At 40.2% G+C, this 24,272-nt stretch overlaps 1 protein-coding gene across 2 annotated transcripts in view; it reads right to left on the reverse strand.

The window, feature by feature from the left end:
- LOC126354216 (ankyrin-1-like) overlaps nucleotides 1-24,272 on the reverse strand; it is a 201,822-nt gene that overhangs the window by 68,543 nt on the left and 109,007 nt on the right. For both annotated transcript variants that reach the window (XM_050003685.1, XM_050003683.1), the window contains one exon: nucleotides 22,004-22,165. In XM_050003685.1, the coding sequence (XP_049859642.1) occupies nucleotides 22,004-22,165 (162 nt within the window). The remainder of the gene's footprint in view (nucleotides 1-22,003; nucleotides 22,166-24,272) is intronic.

Raw genomic sequence — 24,272 nt, forward strand, 5'->3', positions numbered from 1 at the left:
ATATAGGCTATGCCCATACCAGGCAGGATTATCAACCCTCAAAATGGGAAATATGCTCAGATACTGTGCACCTCTGTATCACATCAGTGCAGCGTTGGGGGCAATTGTGTTGAATCATATTATTTTTTTGTTCTTTTCTTTTTATACATATAAACTATAGTAAACTGAATGGGCTATAGACACTGACAAAGATAAAATAAAGAGCTGTTTTGTACCAAGCTTTGATACATCTGTATGAAACAAAATAAGAAATATGTTCTTCAATTTATTAATTCCTGTATCTTTACCTGTTTGTTTCTATAAGTGTAGCGTACAGACGTATGCTTGTATCCGTCATACCAGCATTGTTAATAAATATGTATCTCCACCATACATTAAAAGTGTTATAAAAAGTTATTAAAAAGGTACAATTAATTTGCACATTTGGGACATCCATCCCTGTCTGTTCCTCATTTCATCCGCTGCCGAGATCCTGTATCAGGAGGTTTGGAGCCGACAAGAGGAACTTGCACAAGCAACAGAGGATTGATCCTGCATCAGCATTGAATACAACGGGATTAATTCGAAGCAGTATGTGATCCAAATTATGAATATTGACCTTAAATGTATTGATATTGGAGGTCTGTTGGCATTGCTATCAGTTAAAGTTCACCCAGGATTGTGCACGTATTCATAAATTACCTTCAAATTTCTTTCAACTACTCTTTACAATCAGTTTTTTCCAATTATTCAGGCAATAATTATAAACTAGTTTCACCATTATTCCTCCGACATACACATCAACCTATTCAATGCTCAGTTAAACTGTAAAGCTTTTGTTAGGCTAGTTAGGCTCACAAAAGACATCTAGATGCCAAAGACAATGATAAGCATTGCAGGTATTCAAGGTAAACTTTGGATTACTAATTATCACACGCAGCCACAACTCATCCCTAAAGGTATGTGTATAGGAACAGAACAGTCCAGGAAGGGCAGCTTAGTGTAATCAGTGAAGCGTCATGCTCCACTACCACTACAGACAATGTAGGGGAGGAAGCTACTGTCGAACTAACATCAGGATCCAGTCTGATGAGAAACAATGTCAGCAAGTGGTAGCCACTTTGTGTCAATTTTTGGATGCTTTCAAAACCCAGAGTGGAGAAAAGGCAGACCAAGTGGCTTATGTCAAAGCACCATATTGACACTGGGGATTGTCCACCAATCAGCCAGCACTCATTTAGAATATCAGCAACTGAACAATGGATAATCCAGAAGTAAGAGAAGAAGCTGCTAGAAAATGACATTGAACCTTCAGAGAATTATTGGTCTTCTCTGGGGTTCTGTGAAGAAAAAGTATGACACATGGTGTTACCGTGTTAACTACTGCCAACTTAAAAAAAATCACAAACAATGATGTCTATTCTTTGCCATGTGTTGAAGACACACTACACTGCTTAAGGGGACATGTATGTGAATAACTGTCAAAAAATCGAATTTTTAATTTTTGTCTTAAAACATTCTATGTAGTTTTCTGAATGAGAACAAGTTTACTTCCAGGAAAATGGACGACAGACAGTACCAAAATTAGAGGAATTTAAAAGTGGCTGCACAAACCTCGATGTCCCCATGGCACACAGTCAGCTCTGTTAAAAATAAAGTTTTGCTCTCATTTCTTTTATTTTTATGGCTTTTTAGTCCCTAAAGTTGGCTAACCTGTGAAAGCTTTACAGTTGCTTATCTTTTGGTTATCCAGAGAGGTGACCATTGTTTGCTGTTGTTCTGGGCACAAATACAGTGAAGTAATTGCGTGGGTGAGTTTCTTATTCCGCTTGAAAGAAATGGGAAGAATTAAGAAGTTCAGAGTTAAACAACATAAATTTTATGGAAATCAGTTCACCAAACATATTAACTCTGCTAATACTGAAATACAACGTGACAGAATACATGAATCAGCTTCAACTACTCAACGTGCTTCGAAGCTAAAACTCAATTATTTTGACAATGGGCTTGACAGTATTAATGCTGATAATATAGACACACCAACTATTGATTCAGGTTGTGTTATTGTTGAACTCTCTGCTCTATTTGAACTAATAAAGGAGTTTCTGCAGTGTAAGTAATGTGGCAACAGTGGAGTGAAGGCAGTTCAGGAAATATGTGCTAGAAGAAGTTGTGTATGAAAATTAAGAACTGTTTGTAATTGTTGTGATTTAAGTGAATGTGGTTATACTTGTGGTGTAACTAAACAGAGAGCATATAACACAAATATTAAAGTTGCTTATGCTATGAGGTGTATAGCCAAAGGGTACAGAAGAGCACAAATTTTCTGTGCTCTTATGGATTTACCTCCCTACAAGGTTTGACAGGGACAATAAAATTATGCTATTTTGTCTAAAACTGACATGGTGAGACCATGGCTGTGTACACTTAATGTAGGTTAATTCTTACAGAGAAGAAAACAGCAACCAGAGAGAGCTAAACAATGCAACCTTCCTACAAAGCTTCACTCACCTATTATCCAGTCAACAACATAAATAAACAGTACTCCTTTCAACAACAACATGCAATCAATAATCCAAATAAAGCATTACATCACAATATAGCTGCCTGCTCAATTGCACATTACTGCAACTGTAAAAATGTCACATTATTCATGTATCTCGTGTATATGTTGTCACCTGTTTGTTGCACTGTATTTACACAATACCGTATAAGTAACATTCATACAACAGCCCATCACATATTCCCAATTTATTTGTAATTAATGCTCACTGAATATGGTATTCTTTGTAATATAAATACTTGTAATGTACTCGTAATGCCACCTTGATTCTTGAAAAAAAGAAAAAAGAAATAAATACTGCTACCATACTTGATTCAAAACTTCAGTGCACCATAGACAGATGTTAATACAATTGTTACTGTCATTGTTACAATGTCAAGTTGAACACATATATTTCAAAAATGACACAACATATGTAAGTCACAGAGCAAGTTGACAAAGCAAGACACATGAACACAGTAACATTCAAAGCAGCACTGAGTCCAAGTCCAGCGGCCACTGGCTGGCTGGCTGCTTAGGTGGCGTGGCTGCTGCATGGCTGGCAGACAGCGCCGCATGTAGAGGACACGCGTAATTGTGCAACGGTAAGAAGCCAGAAATTGGAAAAGTGCATCATCAGCAGCAGAAGAAGTCAGGAGTTTCCTCATCTGAGCCTTAAACGTGCGGGCTAGTTGTTCAGCCTCACCGTTTGATTGTGGATGGAATGGAGGTGGTGTGACATGCATGACACCGTGATGAGCACAAAAATCCATAGATTTGGAAGACGCAAATTGCGGACCATTATCAGTAACAAGAGTAGAGGGAAGACCTTCCAAAGAGAAAATGCGAGCAAGAGCGCTTGTGGTTGCTACGGTGGTAGGCGATGTGCAACGGATAATGAAAGGAAAGTTAGAGTAGGCATCAATTATGAGTAGCCAATAAGTATCTAAAAAGGGTCTCGCGAAATCAGCATGAATGGGCTCCCAGGGCTTCTCAGGCGAAGGCCACGGTGACAAAGATGACTTTGGAGTGGCTGCCAGTGACGCACAAGGGCCGCAGGCAGCGACCATGTGTGCAATTTCAGAGTCGATTCCGGGCCAGTACACATGACGGCGCGCCAGAGATTTTGTGCAAGAGACACCCCAGTGCCCTTGGAGAAGGTGGCACAAGACCAAAGCATGCAAAGACGCAGGTGCCACAACACGCGGCGAAGCATTGTCGGTGGAAAGGAGGATAACACTATCCCTAGCCATGTGGTGGTAGCGAAAAGCGTAGTAGTTCCGCAACAGATCAGAAGTCTTAGCAGATGGACGATCTGGCCAACCCTTCTGAATACAGCATAAAACTCGGGAGAGGGTAGGGTCAGAACCTGTAACAGCCACCAGCTGGGCCTCGGTGACGGGGAACCCGTCCACAACCCGCTGCTTGGCAGCATCCATGTGGAAACACAAAAGTTCATCCCTATCGAATGCCAGATCAGGACCCATGGGAAGACGAGATAGTGCATCAGCATTCGCATGTTGAGCCATCGGCCAGAAAAGATTCTCATAATTGAAACGAGACAAGTAAAGATCCCATCGCTGGAGGCGGTGGGCAGCCTTGTCGGGAAGTGACGTTGATGGATGAAACAAGGAAACAAGTGGTTTGTGGTCCGTAACAAGATGAAATTTGGATCCATAAAGAAAAACACCAAACTTATGAAGAGCATAAATAATGGCCAAAGCTTCTTTTTCAATTTGACAATATTTTCATTGGGCATCCGTGAGCGTTTTGGAGGCATAAGCAATGGGTTGTTCAGAACTGTCAGAAAAACGGTGTGCAAGGACTGCACCAACCCCGTATTGAGAGGTGTTCGTGGCAAGAACGAGATGTTGGCCAGGTCAATAAGTAGCCAGGCATGGGGCATGTTTCAGCATTGTCTTCAATTCTTGGAAACTTAGGCCGAGCAGTGGGTTTGAGCGTGATATGAGCTTCAAAGTTGTTTGCACGGCCTAACCCAGGAGAAAAAAGGGACAAAAATGTAGATGACAAGGAATCCAATTGAGCATAAGGAATAGCATCAGAGATGATATTGACAAAGTCATCTATGGAGAACCCAAAAACACGAAAGGCATCGAAACCAAAAAAATTTTCTGCATTACCCTGGTCGACCACAAATATGGGAACAGTGCAAACTACAGATTTGTAAGATACCTCAGCATTAAATTGTCCCAAGAGAGAAATCTTCTGTTTATTGTACATCTATAATTGCCGAGTGACGGGTGATAGGAGTGGAGAACCCAACTGAAGATACGTCTGAGAATTAATGATAATGGCAGCAGAACCAGTATCCACCTGCATGTGAACATCCCTACCAAGGATTTGCAGTGTGAGGAATAACTTCCCTGAAAGGGAAGAAGTGCACTTGACAGACAACACAGAAGCAGAATCAGCATCACGGTCATAAACATCTTGTATGCGGTTGGATTTGCAAATGGAAGACACATGACCCTTCTTTTTGCAATTGTAACACATGGCCCAACGTTGGGGAAAATGCTCGCGTGTATGTTTCGTAAAACACCGTGGACGTGAAGGAAGTTTCTGGGGGTTTTGCTGCAGTTTGAGAAGGTTGTTTACGGTTAGGCTGAGGCTGCGCGTGGGAGCGTACTGCGGCCACATCAGCTGGCGACATGCCGCATGCATCGTCAACAGCGCAAAGAGGTTGTATGTCCCCAACGTCACCCCACGCCTCTATTTGCGCTCCAGTGGTGCGAGAAATTTCAAAAGACTGCGCGATGGATAGGACTTCATCTAGAGTCGGATTGGCCAACTGAAGGGCACATTGCCTCACTTCTTTGTCGGCGCCGACCAGATAATAGCATCCCGTACCATAGAATCAGCATAGGATTCTTTGTGAACATCAGTAACAAATTGACACTTTCGACTGAGGCCGTGAAGTGCAGCAGCCCAAGCGCAATAGGATTGATTTGGTTGTTTTTGACAATGATAAAAGGCAACACGAGAGGATACTATATGCGTTTGCTTATGAAAATATACAGACAGAAGTGAGCACATTTCAGCAAAGGACAAAGACACAGGATCTTTCAAAGGAGCCAATTGCAACAACAACTGATACATTTGAGGTGAAATCCATGAAAGGAACAGAGACTTACATGTTTCTTCGTCCGCGAAATGAAATGCCAAGATTTTTTGTAATCAGTTCAGTCTTCCGCTGTCTCATTGTAAGGAGGAAAAGGAGGTATAGACAATGACGAGAAATGCCCCGCATTGGATGCCGCGATGAAATAGCGATTTGCCGATGTGAGAAGTGTTTGCTGGTCAATGAGACCTTGCAATAGTTACTCTAAAGTAGCCATGGAAACCTGTGGGTCAATGATGAAAAGTAAAAATCAACTACCTTGTCGCCAATTGTTATAACGTCAAGTTCAACACATGTATTTCAAAAACGACACAACACATGTAAGTCACAGGGCAAGTTGACAAAGCAAGACATGTGAACACGGTAACATTCAAATCAGCACTGAGTTCATGGTGGTGCGGCTGCTGCATGGCTGCCAGACAGCGCCGCATGTAGAGGATGTGCATAATTGTGCGGCGGCACTTTGAATGACCAGCAAGTCATAACTGTCATATTATTCATTTTATCTCTATATTCATTTTATCTCTATGTTGCTCCTTGTATATAGCACAGTATTTGCATAATACCATATACTACATCTGTCAACTTCATTTGTAATATTATGCACTCATAATGTAAGATTTATCTCTGTGTTTTAATTGTCATTAAGTTATGTCATTCTTTAGAAACAGTCATTCTGTGAAATCCAAGCAACCTGTATATTGTGATGTCTCTGAGAGAGAACGCCTCTGACACTGCTGAGTTTGTAAATCTGTAATCTCTGTGATGACTTCACATGTGGCCAATTCTTTTCGGTGTGTGTGTGTGTGTGTGTGTGTGTGTGTGTAAATTACATAAGTGCTGGATATATTTAGGAATATGCGAAAAATACAATCCTGCAACTTTGCAACAAAATCGCTTGGAATTTTTGACGTAAGTACCATAACCACTTAACCTCATATTTATTTACGCTGTATTTCATCGTTTGGAGGTTAATTATTTTCACATAGGGCACTTCTAACACTGTTTTTCTACCATAGGGCAACAACACACCAAAAATACTTCGCCACAGTAGAATAATAAAAATCGAAAACAGACGATGATGTAAACTGTATCTTTATAATCATGTGAAAAGCCATCTGATGGTGAACTGGCCAGTTTGAAACCGGTAACAGCGCTATTTACCTAAATAAATAGCAGTATTAATAGTGGCTGGTTGTGTTTTCTTCTCTGTAAGAATTGACCTACAATAAAATTATTTTACAGACTTTAGAAGAAGTAGCAAATGATACTATAAAAAGGCTGTTCAGAAATGTGTAGACATGAATGACAGCAGTACATGTATGTCTGCAGCCTTGGATGCATCCTGGCAATGAAGAGGTCATAGTTCCCTAAATGGTGTAGTGACAGCTACCTCCTTGGACAATGGTTAAGTCACTGATGTGGAATGCATTACCAAGTACAGTCATGGCTGTACTAGTGAAACTGAAAATCATAAATGTTTGATAAATTTTCATGGTTATAGTGGAGGGATGGAATCTAAAGGTGTTGTGAAGATATTTCACAGGTCAGTGGAGAAATATGATGTGATGTATACATCTTACCTGGGTGATGGAGATTCAAAAGGGTACCAAAAAGTTTGTGAACCCAAACCTTATGCCGACACAAAAATTGAAAAAAAAAAAGGAATATGTTGGACAGGTCCAGAAAACGTTAGATACAAGACTGAGGGACTTGAAGAGGAATTTGAAGGAAAAGAAATTAACTGATGGTAAGTGCATTAGTGGACATGGTTGTCTTACAAACGAAGAAACAGACAGGTTGCAGTATTATTATGGACAAGCCATAAGACAAAATAAAAGTGACACTGAGGGAATGAAAAAAGGTCTTTTGTATATCCTCCCTAGACGACATCATGCACTCTGCCCACCTGACAGTGATTCATGGTGTGGCTACCAGAGGGCTGTTACTCAAGGTGTGACCTACAACAATAAACATTCTTTGCCATTTGCTATACTGGAAGTTATAAAACCCATATATAGGAATCTTGGTGACACAAGATTATTAGAGAAATGTTTACATGGTAGGACTCAAAATCCAAATGAAAGTTTCAACAATTGTATGTGGGAACAGATACCAAAAACTGTTCTAGTAGGACTAAATACTTTGAAAATAAGTGTGATAGATGCTGTACTGTGTTATGGAATTGACTGAAGTGCCTGGTGGACTAAATATGCATAGAGTCTAATAGCTATTGACCAAAGGAGACTCTTCGAAGCAGAAAAATCAGTATTTGAAGCCACAAAGAGGCAAGAATAAAAAGAAGTAGTGTGAAAAAGAGAAGGGAGGAATAAAAACACAGGACACAAGATGCTTAAATTATTTCATGTTCTGGAACACTTTCACTAGAAACTATTAAAGATAGAGAGCTGAAATTTTGTATACTGTATTAAAACATGGTTAACTAAAAATTAGACTACTCTTGTGACATAACTTTGAAAATAAAATGCTTTTTTTTGAAGAAAAACCCTGAATTCATTTCCAAGACTTTTGATAAACTTACTTAAAAAATTTTTGTACCACAATTTATGACAGCACCATCTTCGCAATAGCTTGCTTTAAAGATAATAGTGTAAAGAGCTTACAGCAAAAAATAAACCTTCAACTTTGTTTGTATTTTGAGTTATGTGTACCTATGATGTAAATAAATAATAGTCTGGTTTATTTCACTTGCAACAAAAAAATACCATTAAATAAAAGTGTGAGAGCTAAAGTTGTGGTTCATACATAAAAATGTTCCCAGAAGATCTCTTAAAAGATGGTAAGCAGTATATGGGCTTACAAATCTTATTCTTTGGGTTACCCTTTTTAGAAAACTATCAGTTTAGCTGGTTCCCATCTCTGGTAATGAGCACTGCGAGTTTCGAATCTGTGCCAGACGGCATGGAACTTGATGACCACTGGAGGTCGCTCCAGCAGTCGTGCTGTTCGCCATGGCTGCACGTGCTCCCTGCCCCTAGTCTAATTTGAAGGCACCACTGTGGAGCACATGGTCACAGCAGCTAATAGTGACAGACCCTGTCATGTATTTAGGTGGCTACCTCTCACTCAGCAAGGCAGTCTGGTATTTGCAATGAGTTGGTTGATATCTCACTTACAGACATTGTGTTTACACTGCATATGCTTACTTCCCGTTTATGAGTGGACGTTGTCTTGATTTCATGAGGTTCTCTCCTGTGACAAGATTGCTTAATACTTTGTTGTTGATCTCGGTGTCTTGCTCAGTTGTCTGTCATCGTGCTTGTCCTTCCATTCCCGTTCATCCATCTTGTTTGTTCATGGGCCCCTCCGGTTCAGTCCTGCCACATTTTCATTAGCGGCAACCCCGCAACCATTCCTGTTGTCATTACACCACCATCTCCTTAAATTTACACCTTTTTGCAGTTTCTTCAGTTTTAATCTACAGTTCATAACCAATAGATTGTGGCCAGTGTCCACATCTGCCCCTGAAAATGTCTTACAATTTAAGAGCTGGTTGCTAAATCTCTGTGTTACCATTATATAATCTACCTGAAACCTTCCAGTGTCTCCAGACCTCTTCTATATATACAGCCTTCTTTCATGATTCTTAAATCAAGTATTAGCTAAGATTAAGTTATGCTCTCTGCAAAATTCTATCAGGCATCTTCCTCTTTCATTCCTACTCCTATTCCATATTCACCTACTACTTTTCATTCTCTTCCCTTTCCTACTATCAAATTCCAGTCCTCCATGAATATTAAATTTTCTTTTCTGTTCACTATCTGAATAATTTCTTTAATATCATCTTACATTTCTTCAGTCTCTTCACCATCTGCGTAGCTACTTGGCATATAAACTTGTACTACTGTGGTAGGCGTGGGCTTCATGTCTATCTTGGCTACAATAATGTGTTCACTATGCTGTTCGTAGTAGCTGACCTATCTTTTTTATTCACTATTAAACCTATTCCTGCATTACCCCTATTTTATTTTGTATTTATAACCCTGTATTCACTTGACCAGAAGTCTAGTTCCTCCTGCCACAGAACTTCACTAATTCCCATTATATCTAACTTTAACCAACCCATTTCCCTTTTTAAATTTTCTTACCTACTTACTTGATTATTGGATCTGACATTCCACGCTCCGATCTGTAGAATGCCTGTTTCCTTTCTCCTGATAACAATGTCCTCCTGAGTAGTCCCCTCCTGGAGATCCGAATGGAGGAATATATTTTTTACCTCTGGAATATTTTACCCAAGAGAATTCCATCATCATTTAACCATACAGTAAAGATGCATGCCCTTGGGAAAAATTACAGCTGTACTTTCTCTTTCCTTTCAGCCAGTCCTGTACCAGCACAGCAAAGCCATTTTGGTCAATGTTACAAGGCCAGATCAGTCAATCATTCAGACTGTTGCCCCTGCAACTACTGTAAAGGCTGCTGCCCCTCATCAGGAACCACAAATTTGTCTGGCCTCTCAACAAATACCCCTCTACTGTGGTTGTACCTATGGTACGGCTATCTGTATCACTGAGGCATGCAAGTCTCCCCACCAACAGCGAGGTCAATGGTTCATCGGGGGGTGGGGGGTGGGGGTGGAGGGCTTTGCTGCCCAACACCACTCACTAGATCCCCATCACCACTCACTAGATCCCCATCACCACTCATTAGATGCCTCAAGATTTTTATTTGTTGCCCAACAAATAAAAATCTTGGGGCATCTAGTGATTGCTGATGGGGTCTCTCTAGATCCTGAGAAAATAAGAGCAGTTACAGATTTTCCAACTCCTCAGCACACTTGTGGTGTGAAAAAGTTTATCAAATTGTGCTCATACTACTAGCAATTTATAAAGGACTTCTGCACCAAGGCATGTTCCTTGCAACAGCTGCTGTAGAGAGAAGCCAAAATCTCCTGGATCAAGATGCAAGAAAGAGCTTTCCTTGTTCTTAAGGAGGCACTAACATTTTCTGCAGTCATAGGATTATATGACAAGAATGTCAAGACAGAACTTCACACTGACAGTATCAGTTATAGGGTAAGAGCAGTTCTAGTGCAAATTCACAAAGATGTGGGAAATGTGAGATCTAACACTTCTAGGGTACTCTCCATGTCCAAGATGAACTATTCTACCATAGAGAAAGAGTGTCTTGCAGTTATTTGGACAATCAACAAGTTCTGGCCATATTTATTTGGTTAACCATTCACTATTCTGTGGGCCACCATTCTCTATGCTGCCTGAATACCAAAGGATTCACTGGATTGACTAGAAAGACAGGCACTGAGGTTTCAGAAGTGTAATGTTACAGTGGTGTGCAAAACAGGTGCAAACACTCAATGATACAGACTGCATTTTAAGTGATGCTTTTGCAGAGAATAGCAGCGTGGATGAAATATCAGTCATTTCTGCATTAAATAAGATTGTTTCTGAACAGAGAGAAGATACAACACTGCTGAAAATGACAGGAGCCTTGAAGAAAGATTACACCCTAGCTGACCTGCAGTCAGCTATTCTGAAGTATTTCCATGATACTCCAACATCTGGTCACTTGTGATTTGTGAAGACTGTACACAGAATACAATGCAGATGTTGCTGGACTGTTTTCTACCAACTTGTTAGATACTGTGTGAGCTGCTGTAAGGAACGCCAATAAAGGAAACACATGCCACAATTACCTCTGGGGTATGTGGTACCAATTCTCCCAGCAGTAGTTCCATACCGTTGAATTGGAATCAGCCTCTTTGAGAGGTTCCTGAAACTGACAAACAGGAATCAATGGATAATAGTTTGCACTAAGTACCTCACTCACTATGCTGTCACCAATGCTGTGTTGACAACCAAAGCTCCATAAATTGCCAAGTCCCTTGTAGAAGACATCATTTTGAAGCACAGAGAACCCCATGTGATGATTTCTGATTGTGGAAAAGTTTTCCAGTCGAAACTAGTATTGGAGGTAATTTCACATTGTGACATTATCCACAAGAAAACAACTGCCTACCAACCACAGACAAATGGCCTCACAAAACTCTTTTAATCAAACACTGACAGATACACATTCAATATATGCTGATTTCATACAGAGAGACTGGGATACAATACTACCCATTGTGATATTTGCATACAACTCAGTGAAGCTAGATACTACAGGCTTCAAACTTCTCTTTCTTCTCCATAGTCATGAGGCCAAAACAACAATGGATGTACTGTTCCCATCTCAACTGGACACTACTCTTGATGACTTTATTAAATACCGTATCGCTGGGACCAAAGAAGCAAGATAGCTGGTTTGCATATTAGCCTCATGAGCTTAGAAAAAAGATTGAGAACATTATAATGCCAAGCACTGATCAGTGAGAAACAGACCCGCAGAGTTGATATGGATTTTTATGCCTGTGCAGAGAGTGGGACTGTTGGAAAAGCCATTAAAGCACTATACTGGGCTATTTCATATCCTTTGGCTCTTGTCGGATGTCAAATATGAAGTCAAGAAGGCACCTCTGCGGGTGACATCACCTTGAAGTAACACTGAGTGTGCAGGTGGAGAGGCTTGTGTGTTCACATGAAGCTGAGGGCTATGCCAGCTGTGGGAACCTTCGGTCGGTAAGGTCTTCGCCAATGGACCTGACTAGGTGTATCCCACAATCTCCTGTCATCCCACTCCTTCCTTGTCCTTTCCCAACTCCTCAGTACCCAACCTAAGGTGTGATGCGACCCGTGCTGGGGGGTGCATGGCACATGGGAAAATGTGTAATGAATTGAGCCTCAGGGATACTGGGTGACCTCCCTGAGTAATTAATCTTTCCATGGTGTGGACCGATTAGATCCGCAACTCTCGTTGGACTGAAATGGACATGAAAGAAAATAGCTGTACTGACAGGCAAGTTGAGACCTCAGGCACTAAAACATCAGGGCTGGAACTGATGGAAAACATCCCCTCAGCTGAACAGGGGGACAGACCTGTTCAAGAAGTGGGAAAGGTTACTAAGAAGTTAGACCAGATTAAGATCAAAGACTTGTCTGGGGCTCAAAAGAGAATGAAAGCTAAAGTGGCTTCTTAAACAAAAGTGGGGGGAACTAAAAGGGCTTGAGCCCAAGACCTAAACGAAAAGACTGTCCCACAGTGAAGGGGTTGTACAAACCCCTTCTACATCGAGGGCAGACAGTAAGAGAGCACAAGAGAAATCTAAGATTCCCACTTCTCAGGATAAGCATATGCAGAAAAAGCAGAGGCAAGAAATAAGGAAACAGTCCTATAGTACTGCAGTCTAATTTTTTAGACTGGCTATCCATTGGTCAATATCACCTCACAGCAGGAGAAGATTGCAGAAGGCTCTCTTTGAGAAGATTGAGAGGGGGGGGGAAGATGGGGGGGGGGGGGGGTGACGCTGGTCCAGGACCCAAATTCGGGAGAGTCTATCTGGATCATGGTGCTCTTAGCTTTGTCTGTAAAGGGTGGACTGTCTTAAGGAAAAGACACCCCTATAATCACTGTGGGAGGATGTGAGGCTGCTGGTAAAGACAAAAATGGCTCTGAGACTATGGGACTTAACTTCAGAGGTCATCAGTCCCCTAGAACTTAGAACTACTTAAACCTAACTAACCTAAGGACATCACATACATCCATGCCTGAGGCAGGATTCGAACCTGCAACCATAGCGTTTGTGCGATTCCAGCACCTAGAACCGCTCGACCACCCTGGCCGGTGCTGATAAAGACAGTGGCTGAGCTCTTCAAGACTGCAAAACTGGGTGCCACAACATCTTAAGGATATCTCTCAAGAGACTCTGATTGAGAAAATAGGGTCCCAAAACCCAAAAGTCTCAACAGAGGATTGGAAGATAATCAACTGGAAGGTTCCACCAAATGGCCAAACCCTTGTGGTGGAAGCTGAATAGAAGGCCCTGAAGGCAACACAGGAATGGGATATGAGACTATACTTGGGGTTCTCACAGTTTGCCATCAGGGCAATCAAAGGCATCAGAAGTGACAATGGTGCCAAGATGGAGACTGAATGCGCTGCAGATAAATCTGCAACACAGTAAAGGGCCACTGCTGCCCTGAGTCATCTACTGGGAAGACAAGAAGTGGACGCGGCCCTGATTCAGGAACCCTACTTATATAAAGGGGGTGTATTGGGCCTTGGCAGCACTGAAGGTAAGCTGGTTTATGCTAGAAATATATGAAACTCCAGAACATGCATTTATGTAAAAAATGGAATACCCTTCATGCCAATGGCAGACTTTTGTTTTAGGGACTTAGTGAACATCAGGATGCAGTAACGTGTGGAAGGTATCACAAGGGAGTTTGTAATGGCCTCGACATACCTCCCTTATTAGGACAGTGCTCCTCTTTCTCAGGAGGTGAGGAGACTGATGGAAGCCAGTTCACAACAGGGCGACCAACTATTGGGTGGATGGGATGCTAATGTCCACAACTTAGATTGGGGCACCACTGACACCAACAATAGAGGTGAGTACCTTCTAGAATTTCTTCTAGCTAGAACCTTAGAGACCCTCAATAGGGGCAATGAACCTACGTTTAGGAACATAAGAAGTGAAGAGGTAACTGACATAGCCTTCGGTTCCACTTTGATGGGTAGTTATGTCAAACAATGGCATGTGGTTTTAGAGCCATCCTCATCAGACCACATGTATATTAAGTTCGAGATTGAAATGGATATTAGACATATCATGTTCTATAGGAATCCCAGGAAAATGGGCTGGGAGGCGTATAGGAGGGATCTCGACTCAAGCCTATCGAAAGTCAGTACTTCAGTAGGGAATCCAGTAGAGTTTGAGGAGGTAGCAGAGGCAGTGAACTCTGCCATCATGACCTCATACCCTGACAACTGCTTAATTACCAATAAGTACATGAATAGGAATGTATCTTGGTGGAACAACAACCTGGAATCACAGAGGAAACAGGTACAAAGACTGTTTAACCTTCTGAGAAGGAAAGAACAATGGGCAAAATATCGAGAGGCCCTTGTCAAATACAATCTTGCAATTAAGCAAGCAAATCAGACGTCCTGAAAGGTATTATGTGAGGATGTTGAGGGTACAGCTGTTGATGCCAGACTTCACAAAATCCTTACTAGGGTGCAAAAACAGCACATGAAATGCTGTAACTACCCCTCAAGACCCATTTTCCTCAATGTTCTCTGAGACACAATACAGACCAGGATGAGATATTGGTTTTCAGGTATTCGGAGAATGTGTTGACCATAGTAAAATCCAATCATTCAAGTCACCTGGGCCAGATGGAATTTTTCCAGTGCTCCTGCAACAAATAGGAGTGAACTTAATAAGATTCCTATGCAGGTTATTTAGGGTTAGCCTAGCAGCAGGAATCAATCCTAACATCTGGAGGCCAGTGAAGGTTGTCTTCATTCCAAAGCTAGGGAGAATTGATAATACCAAGGACAAGAATATGAAACCCATCATTCTGTCTTCCTTTCTTCGTAAAACAATAGAAAAATTGGTCAATGAGCATGTTAGGGAGAGGAGGTTAAATAGGGTCCCACTACACATAGACCAACATGCACACCAACCAGGAAAATCATATGAAACTGCACTCCACCAACTTGTTGAAGAGGTGGAGACAGCAGTTCATTTTCAGGAAATAGACCTCAGCATCTTCCTGGACATTAAATGGGCTTTCAGCAAAATGACCTTCGAATCTGTGGTTAAGGTAGCAGAGGTGTATGGCTTGGAGACCACCATTTGCATGTAGATTAGAGCCATGCTTAGTGGTAGAAAGGTAGAAGCCACCATGATGCAAGAAAAAATGGTAAACACCACCAGAGGCTGTCCATAAGGAGGGGTCCTGTCCCCTCTACTGTGGAACCTTGTGGTGAATGAACTCATTGCAGAATTGAACTCTAGACAGTACTTTTGCCAGGGATACACAGACAATCTTCTCATAGTAATACTTGGCAAATTTTCAAGTACAGTCAGAGCTTTATTATAAAGAGCATAGAACATTCTGCAAAATTGGTGCAGGAAACAAGATCTAACAGTCAGTCCTAAGAAGACTGTTGTAATACCATTTATAGGGAAGCAAATCCAACACACACATTGGAATCTCAAGCTTCTCAATGAAGCTCTACCAATGAAGAGAATAGTGAAATATCTAGGGGTAACTCTGGATGAGAAACTATCATGGATCCCTCATGTAAGGAGCACCTGTTCCAAGGCAAATGGTACTCTAATGAGTACCAGGACCGTTTGTGGTAAAAACTAGGTCTTAAGCCCTAAGTGTGTGTTCTGGATATACACCATGGTAGTAAGACTTATGGCCACTGTGTTTCAAGCAGAAATACAGTATGGTGGAAAAATGTTGAACAGCAGGTAGCTGCTAAGGAGCTTGCTAAGGTGCAGGGATTGGCCTGCTTAGCCATTACAGACAGAATTAGCAGCACACCCACTGCTGGGATGGGAACCATGATGGACATGCCCCCATTACACCTGTGAGATGGAGGCAGCATCTACATCTACATCTACATCCATACTCCACAAGCCACCTGACGGTGTGTGACAGTGGGTACCCTGAGTACCTCTATCGGTTCTCTCTTCTATTTCAGTCTCGTGTTGTTCGTGGAAAGAAGGATTGTCAGTATGCTTCTGTGTGGGCTTTAATCTCTCTGATTTTATCCTCATGGTCTCTTTGTGAGAGGGAGCAATATACTGCTTGACTCTTTGGTGAAGGTATGTTCTCGAAACTTTAACAAAAGCCCGTACCGAGCTACTGAGCGTCTCTCCTGCAGAGTCTTCCACTGTGGTTTATCTACCATCTCTGTAATGCTTTTGCGATTACTAAATGATCCTGTAACGAAGTGCACTGCTCTCTGTTGGATCTTCTTTATCTCATCTGGAGGACACACACTGAAGACTGAAAAAAACTGGAACTCAGTGGTGTATCCAGGATCTCACACTAAACATGGCAAGGTATTGATGCCGAAGCCACATTCTAAGAGAAGTCTCTCAATCCTGGGCTTGAACAGGAGACAAATGAAACTTATGGTTGGACTATTGACAGGCCATGGGAATTTGAAAAATCACATACATACAATGGGGATAATAGAAAAAAATCCCAAATGCAGGATTTGGGGTGTGGGTGAGGAAACCGCATCACATGTGATCTTTGAATGCGAGGCATTGGAGATTAAAAGACAGAATATTCAGATCAACCAGACCTGATTAAATTGTGTCTACCAAAGCACTGGTAAAGGATTTCCTTGCACTGTTCAAGGGCATTGGTTGGCTTTACTACAGACACAGGAAATGATACCGCACAATAAAGTCTGTTTCAGTGTGGGCAGGAGCAGGCTTGACCAATGTTATTTTTGCTTCCCTGATAAAATCAAGTCAATCAAGAAGACAGACTAAACAGATGTCACCCACATCTATGTATGAAGCTCTACTACAGTCCACAGGTGCAGATCACCGAGCGAGGTGGCGCAGTGGTTAGCATACTGGACTCGCATTCGGGAGGACGACGGTTCAATCCCATCTCCAGCCATCCTGATTTAGATTTTCCGTGATTTCCCTAAATCGTTTCAGGCAAACGCCGGGATGGTTCCTTTGGAAGGGCACGACCGATTTCCTTCCCAATCCTTCCCTAACCCGAGCTTGCGCTCCGTCTCTAATGACCTCGTTGTCGACGGGACGTTAAACACTAACCACCACCACCACCATCACCACCAAAGGTGCAGATTGATGATGGGAGGTTCAGCGAAACTGAAGACCTACTTGAAACTTAAACAGGAGGGCTACCTTTGAAGCTCATCATGGTGGAGAGGGTGTAACAATATGGCCAGAATTCAAGGATCCACCAGCACTGCCATACAGAGGATCACTGATAAGATCTAGATCCATAGTGCTGTAGTGGTTTCCGATGAGAAATTCTGAAATGGTGAGGTACTGTTTCTGTGGGTGATGGAGCAATGTCATGAGCTGTGGTGCATGCAGTGGGGCACAATGGTCAGCCTCATTGGTTGGGGTGCTGTGAATCACCAGTTCAAACCTGACCTCCAGCAGTTCAGGAAGGTTCCTGAAGTATCTTATGTTTGTACTTCATTGATGACCCTGCCTTCAGGTTTGCACCTGATTGTGGTTTTGATGTGACGCTGTTGTGCAGAGTTGATAACTATACATCTAGCAGAAGTCTTTTCAGAGTACCTTCGAATCCTTAGGCTCACTTTCCAGTACCTTTACTCCTTAACAGTTTTTGTTGCTCATAATAAAAAAACTGAGACAGTTCTTGGGCCACACCAACAACATCCATGATCACATCAATCTCAGGTTCGATTCCTGGCCGGGTTGGGGATTTTTTCTGCCTGGGAACTGGGTGTTTGTGTTGTCCTCATCATCATCATCATCATCATCATCATCATCATCATCATAATTGTCATCCATGACAGTGGCTAATATGGACTGTGTAATAAAAAGGGGACTTTGTATGGGCACTACACAGTCAAGCACCCCTTTGCAGCAACAAAGCTGATTTTTTTGCACTGTTTCATAACCATGGATGGAACATGGGTCCACTACTTCACTCCCGAGACAAAAGAACAATCAAAATAATGGACACAAATTGGGGAACTGACCCCAAAGAAGACAATGACCATTTCATCTGCAGGCAAGGTCATGGCATTGGTTTCTTGGGATGCGCATGCTATAATTTTCATTGAGTATCTTGAAAAAGGAAAACTATCAACAGTGAGTTTTATGTGAACTTATTGCAATGTTTGGGCAAAGAAGCCAAGCAAAAACAGCCACATTTGGTCTAGAAGAAAGTATTGTTTCTTCAGGACAATGGACCAGCTCACAAGGCCGTTATTGCAATGGCCAAAATTAATGAATTAAAGTTTAAATTGTTATGCATCCTATTCGCCAGATTCAGTCCCTTCGGATTATTTTCTGTTCCCAAACTTGAAAAAAATGGCTCAATGGTGGAAGATTTTCAACAAATGAAGATGTGATGCCAGCAGTTTATGGCTATTTTGAGGAGTTAGACAGTTCTCATTATAAAAAGGGCATCAAACTTATTGAACATCGCTGGGAAAAGTGTATAGAGCTGAAGGGAAATTATGTTGAAAAATAAATACATTTTTTCCAAAATTTTTGTGTTTTCTTTATTGGGTTGGGCACTTATGGGGCCACCCTCATACAACATGACATTCATGAGCTCAGTACATGTTTCACCGCATGTGCCATCTGGATTCTTCGCCCAGACATGTTTCTGAGAACTCCACAGTTTGGAACTAGCATTACAACATGGCCTTGGTTTTCGCCACCCACCTGACCTCAATTGACGTTAATTCTTTCCATATCAGCATTTATTCATAGCAACTACTCCTTTCTTCACTCCATTTTAGTTTTTTACATCTTTCATTTTTTGACTTGTCAATTTTTCGCCAGCCCCTCATCCACCCCTGTTACATACAATGCACTTAGCTTTTCATTGCTATTAACTTGTGCACAGTGTTTTAGTAATAATCTGTGTCTTGCATATTACCCTGTCTTCCACCTTTAAGGTCTCAGGTTTCCAAATACCACCGGTGCAGTCTCCAACAACCAGTCTTTCCTTCTCATCTCGTCCGGTAAGTCTCCCCTGACCCAAGGATCTGGGTGGCTTTTCTAAATTGAACCCCTTTCCCTAAACCTCTTCAGTCCTTTTCCTTCACCCCTCTACCTTCCCTTCAACTCTTCCACCAGAAGAAGGAGCCACAGGCTCCAAAAGCTTGTAAAAGTTAAATCCTTTTGTATGTGTGTTCTGCTTCTGCCACTTGGCGATTAGATATTTTCTTTTTTTTTCTGTCCATTTACATTATACTACAGATAAAAGAGAAGTAATATAATACAACTGAAAATGCAGTAGACTGTTTGAATGAAGTACTTTTCTTTTTAATTTATCTCATTAAAATTTAAATGACATAAGCATAAATAGCAGTAAGCAGTTTATTGTTGCTACAATGTAAAGTTTGTTTTTCTATGCTTGCCTTGTCTATTGTTAATGAGTACATTGATTAATCCACATTCTTGAAGGTTCTCCTTCTTGATGGGATTTAGTAATCATCAATGAATGAATTAATGTATAAACAAGTACTATAGTTCGGCTGATAACCATATTATCGTTTCACATGCACTGGCAGACATCAAAGTCCTGTAGTACACTCATGGACTAATTTCTCATTACCACTTAGCATTGGAAGAAACTGAAGAGCTAATGCTAGTTGAGCTTAAACTTCCACATTCCCACATAACCAATTTTCTAGCAAACAGAATGCAACACATTGTTTTTATTGGGCTAACAAAAATAAATGTAAATGTAATATCAGGGAGTACCACAAGGGAATATCAAAGGGCCATTACTGTTTACAATGTATATAAATGATCTTGTGGGTAGTTCAAAAGTTTCATGATGATGATTGCAGACAATTCTTCTATCTGGAAGAGGGTGAAACACCAGAAGATCTACACAGGATTGATGACTGGTGCAAGGACTGGGAGTTGACCTTGAGCTTAAATAAATGTAAGATATTGTGCATAAATATGCTAAAAACCCATTACTGTTTTATTATACTATTGCCAATGAACCACTGGAAACAGTAACAACTGTAAGATTATTAGGAGAAACCCCTTGAAGTGTGACCACATAAAACTAACTTTTAGAAAAGCAGATGCTGTGCTGTATCTACTGGAAGAACATTAAGGAAACATAATTCCTTCATGAAAGAAGTGGTTTATAAAACACTTATAAGACCAGTTATTGAGAATAGCTCATCAGTGTGGAACCCTTATAAGGTTGAAATGTTTCATCATGTGACCATTTAATAAGTGTGATACTTCATGGAGGTGCTCAACCAACTCCAGTGGTATACACAAGAAGAGAGGCATTGTGTGTCCCAGAGAGGTTTCCTTTTGAAATTCCATGGATGTGCATATTACTTTCACCACTTTACGTATCACAAAATGGTCATAATGAGAAAATCAGAAAAATTAGAGTTTATGCAGTGGCTAATTGGCAGTTGTTCTCTGCATACACCATTTGTCAATGGAAGAAGGAAGGTGGGGAAATGATAGTGATCCATAAAATACCCTCTGCCACACTACGTAAGATGGCATGAGGAATATAGATGTAAATATACTTGTAAATTGGATTGACTGTCAGACATCAAGATCCAGATTTACACACAATAATTACTGTCTCATTATCAACCAGTAATGAGAGAAACTGAAGAATCATATCCCCATTGTTAGTTTTACTTAATTTTATACTTACATAATTTGAAATTGCCACTTTATTTACACACTTTATTCCAAATTAGGTGACATCACTTATTTATAAACCAATACTCTCTGCAAGCATCTATGGTTTACATTAGTACCACCGAAGTTTTTTGTAGACTTTCTATAAAATCCAAGGAAAATTTTGAATTTCTGAGAGAGACCAAAGATCCAGAACTCATCAAGAAAGAAGCATCTGAATGCTTCAGGTCCTTTACATACATTAAAATCAGGGTGAATCATATCGACTACTGTCAGTTTGTCAATAGTTGTATAATGGCTCTGTTGCGGCCATAACATAGCCTTTACTAAGCATATGAAAGACTATTATTGTCTTCTATGGGGATGACATCATGTTGCCTCATATCTTTGGGCATGTTGATTTTACTGATGCTAGTATAGACCTGAACAGAGAGTGTAACCTCATAAGTCACTTGGTCCAAAATGGACTCCCGACAGTCTCTTTGTCTTTTATAAATTGAGTTGTTTCCCGTGCAAAAACTGGAACTTAGTTCATTAGAACTAAATCTTTGCAGTACTGGTAAGGGAGTTAATAATAAACACTCTAATGTGGTGCCACTAAGAATCATATTCAATATACTTTGTGATCATGGACTATTATTAAGTTCATTGAACACATTCTTGCTTTTGGCCATGTACTACGATAGTGACTGTGGCAGAAGGTAGTTATGTAGGCCAAAAGATAACAGAAATTATGGAAAATGTGCAAATTGTTTTAATAAATGAAACAAACATTACATTATTACTAATTTATATGATACAGCCTTTATAAGAGATGATGATACATATTCCTTTTTTTAATACTAGAATTTTTTCATGAGTGGCATTTGTCTTATACTCTGTCCACTGTGTGAGTAATCATCTAGAGTGGCCACAACCCATAAATAACTTTTTAAGTAAGTGAAGGTCTAACTCATTTTTGTAGTCTTTTATTGCAGGTTGAATTCTTCTGGGGGGGGGGGGGGGGGGGAGTTTCTTAGGACTTCCTCAAAGAATTTAAGAACATAATCATTAAAAAAATTACACTGACCTTGCAATTTAGCAAAATCCAAAGGCCTGTGCCCTCTCTCAGTTTTTCTTTCAGGGTCAGCACCATGCACCAAAAGCCATCTTGTAAGGTTGACATGTCCAGCTCGTGCCGCAACATGGAGTGGAGTGTATCCATGTTGTTTCACACAATTAACAGAGCATCCTAAAACCATGTTTGTACATGTTTAATTAATTAATTAATTAATATTCTGCATGACTTACTCTTAGTCCTTAAATACAGTTTGGACCTACTTATTGAAAGATTAGTAGCCTTACATATGCTGTGCGAATAGTTTAACACACAACAATAAACTGACAAGGGGAGGCTATGATGTAGGGATCACAAACTTACTTCAAACTTTGTACATCTTTAGTAGGCCGTTAAAATAACATAATGTAAGTAATAAGGTGCGCTACTCCGACAAATCAGAGAAAATCGCAAGAGAAGTTTTACATGTTAAGTAATAAGGTGCACTACTCTGACAAATCCGAGAAAATCACAAGAGAAATTTTACATGTATGTTATGTGGCTTATGTGTCTGTGTGTAGGTACCAGACATTAAGAGTTCATGGTGATCACAAGGTTAGCATTTGATTACATAAAATGAACATGTATGAGGCAACAGTTCAGCTCCCACTCAAACTTAATTTTTAATCTATACTGCCAGAAGAAAGACACATTTTTCAAAATGTCAACAAGGCAGGTTTTTTCTTAGAAACTCTGAACATTCCCTGTAAATGTAGGAAAACTGCATTCATTCAGTGTAGTAGATGCCATTTCAATTTATATTTTCCATGTCTGTTTGACAAATACCACACTATAATGTTCACGATAAGGGATGACAGCCAAAACAGTTGCAGGATAAAAATTTTATTAAAATTCTTGACCAAGGTTTCGGTACATATAAATATACCTTCATCAGAAGTAAAAAATCTAAAATTACATCATGCAATGGAGATTAATAAATCAATTGTGCCAAAGGCGTTGTCAATAATTGATTTATTAATCTCCATTGCATGATGTAATTTTAGATTCTTTACTTCTGTTGAAGGTATATTTATATGTACCGAACCTTGGTCAAGAATTTTAATAAAATTTTTATCCTGCAACTGTTTTGGCTGTCATCCTGTATCGTAAAAAATTTCAACAGTTGCTGTTGCAGCCATGTTTAAAATCTTGACACTACAATGTGTGATGTTGAGAGTACATCTGTCGAGTAATTGTACATTACTCTTGTGGTCTAGCATATTGTGATTTACTATGTTACTGAATAACATCATTCGTATAATCATGTACTGAAGTTGGACTTTGGCTTTCCAAGCCTGTCCCTCATCCATGAAAATGTAATTAAAAATAGTAAATAGTCAAATAAAATATGAAATACACTACAACTTCATGCAAATGTGTGTTAGTTTTTTTCATTATATTACCACGCAAATGTCATATAAATTAAATAATGTGATCATTGATGAAAATAATATAGATAATAAAAAATAAGTATCAGCAGGAATCGAACCATTGCCTCCTCTGCAATCCTCTTGCAACACGCGAACACTACCTGATTGACCACAATTACTTCTTACTGTAAGCCCCTTTGCAGATACATCAGTTACATAACAGACACATAGAACTTCTCTTGCAACTGCCAGAGTAGTGCACCTTACTACTTGCACATTGTGTTGTTTTAATTGCCTACTAAATGTATGCAAGGATTGAAATAAATTGATGATCCCAACATTGTGGCCTCCATTTTTATGATATTATCAAATATATGAGAAAGGTCTAACTATAAACCACACAGTCTTTTCTCCACCAGCTCTATGTAATATTTGCCAGTTATTTTAAACACTGATAGTTATCCATTGAAATTTACAAACCTACTGTTTACACTCAGGGAAATAACACTGGGTAGTAGAGGCAAAGCAAGTGACAAAATGGTGTTTTCACCACTGACCGAAACTTGAAAATGTAAGTTTGAGTTTGAATATCATAAATTTCCTCAAGACCAAAAAGCTTCTATCAATGAATTAGCACAGTTTTAGAAAGCATGGCTCATGTGAAATTAAACTTCCCCTTTTCTCAGATAATATACTGCAAAATGTGGATGTATGGTAACAGGCATATAGTGTATTTCACATTTCTAAATTTCAACTAAGCATTTGATAAGAGACCTCATTGCAGACACTTAATTAATGTATAAGCAAATGGAATAGGTTCCATTCACAGATATGTGAATGGCTTGACAACTTCTTAAGTAATAGAACCCAGT

Source organism: Schistocerca gregaria, chromosome 3 (genome assembly GCF_023897955.1).
Source record: "Schistocerca gregaria isolate iqSchGreg1 chromosome 3, iqSchGreg1.2, whole genome shotgun sequence".
Taxonomy (NCBI): domain Eukaryota; kingdom Metazoa; phylum Arthropoda; class Insecta; order Orthoptera; family Acrididae; genus Schistocerca; species Schistocerca gregaria.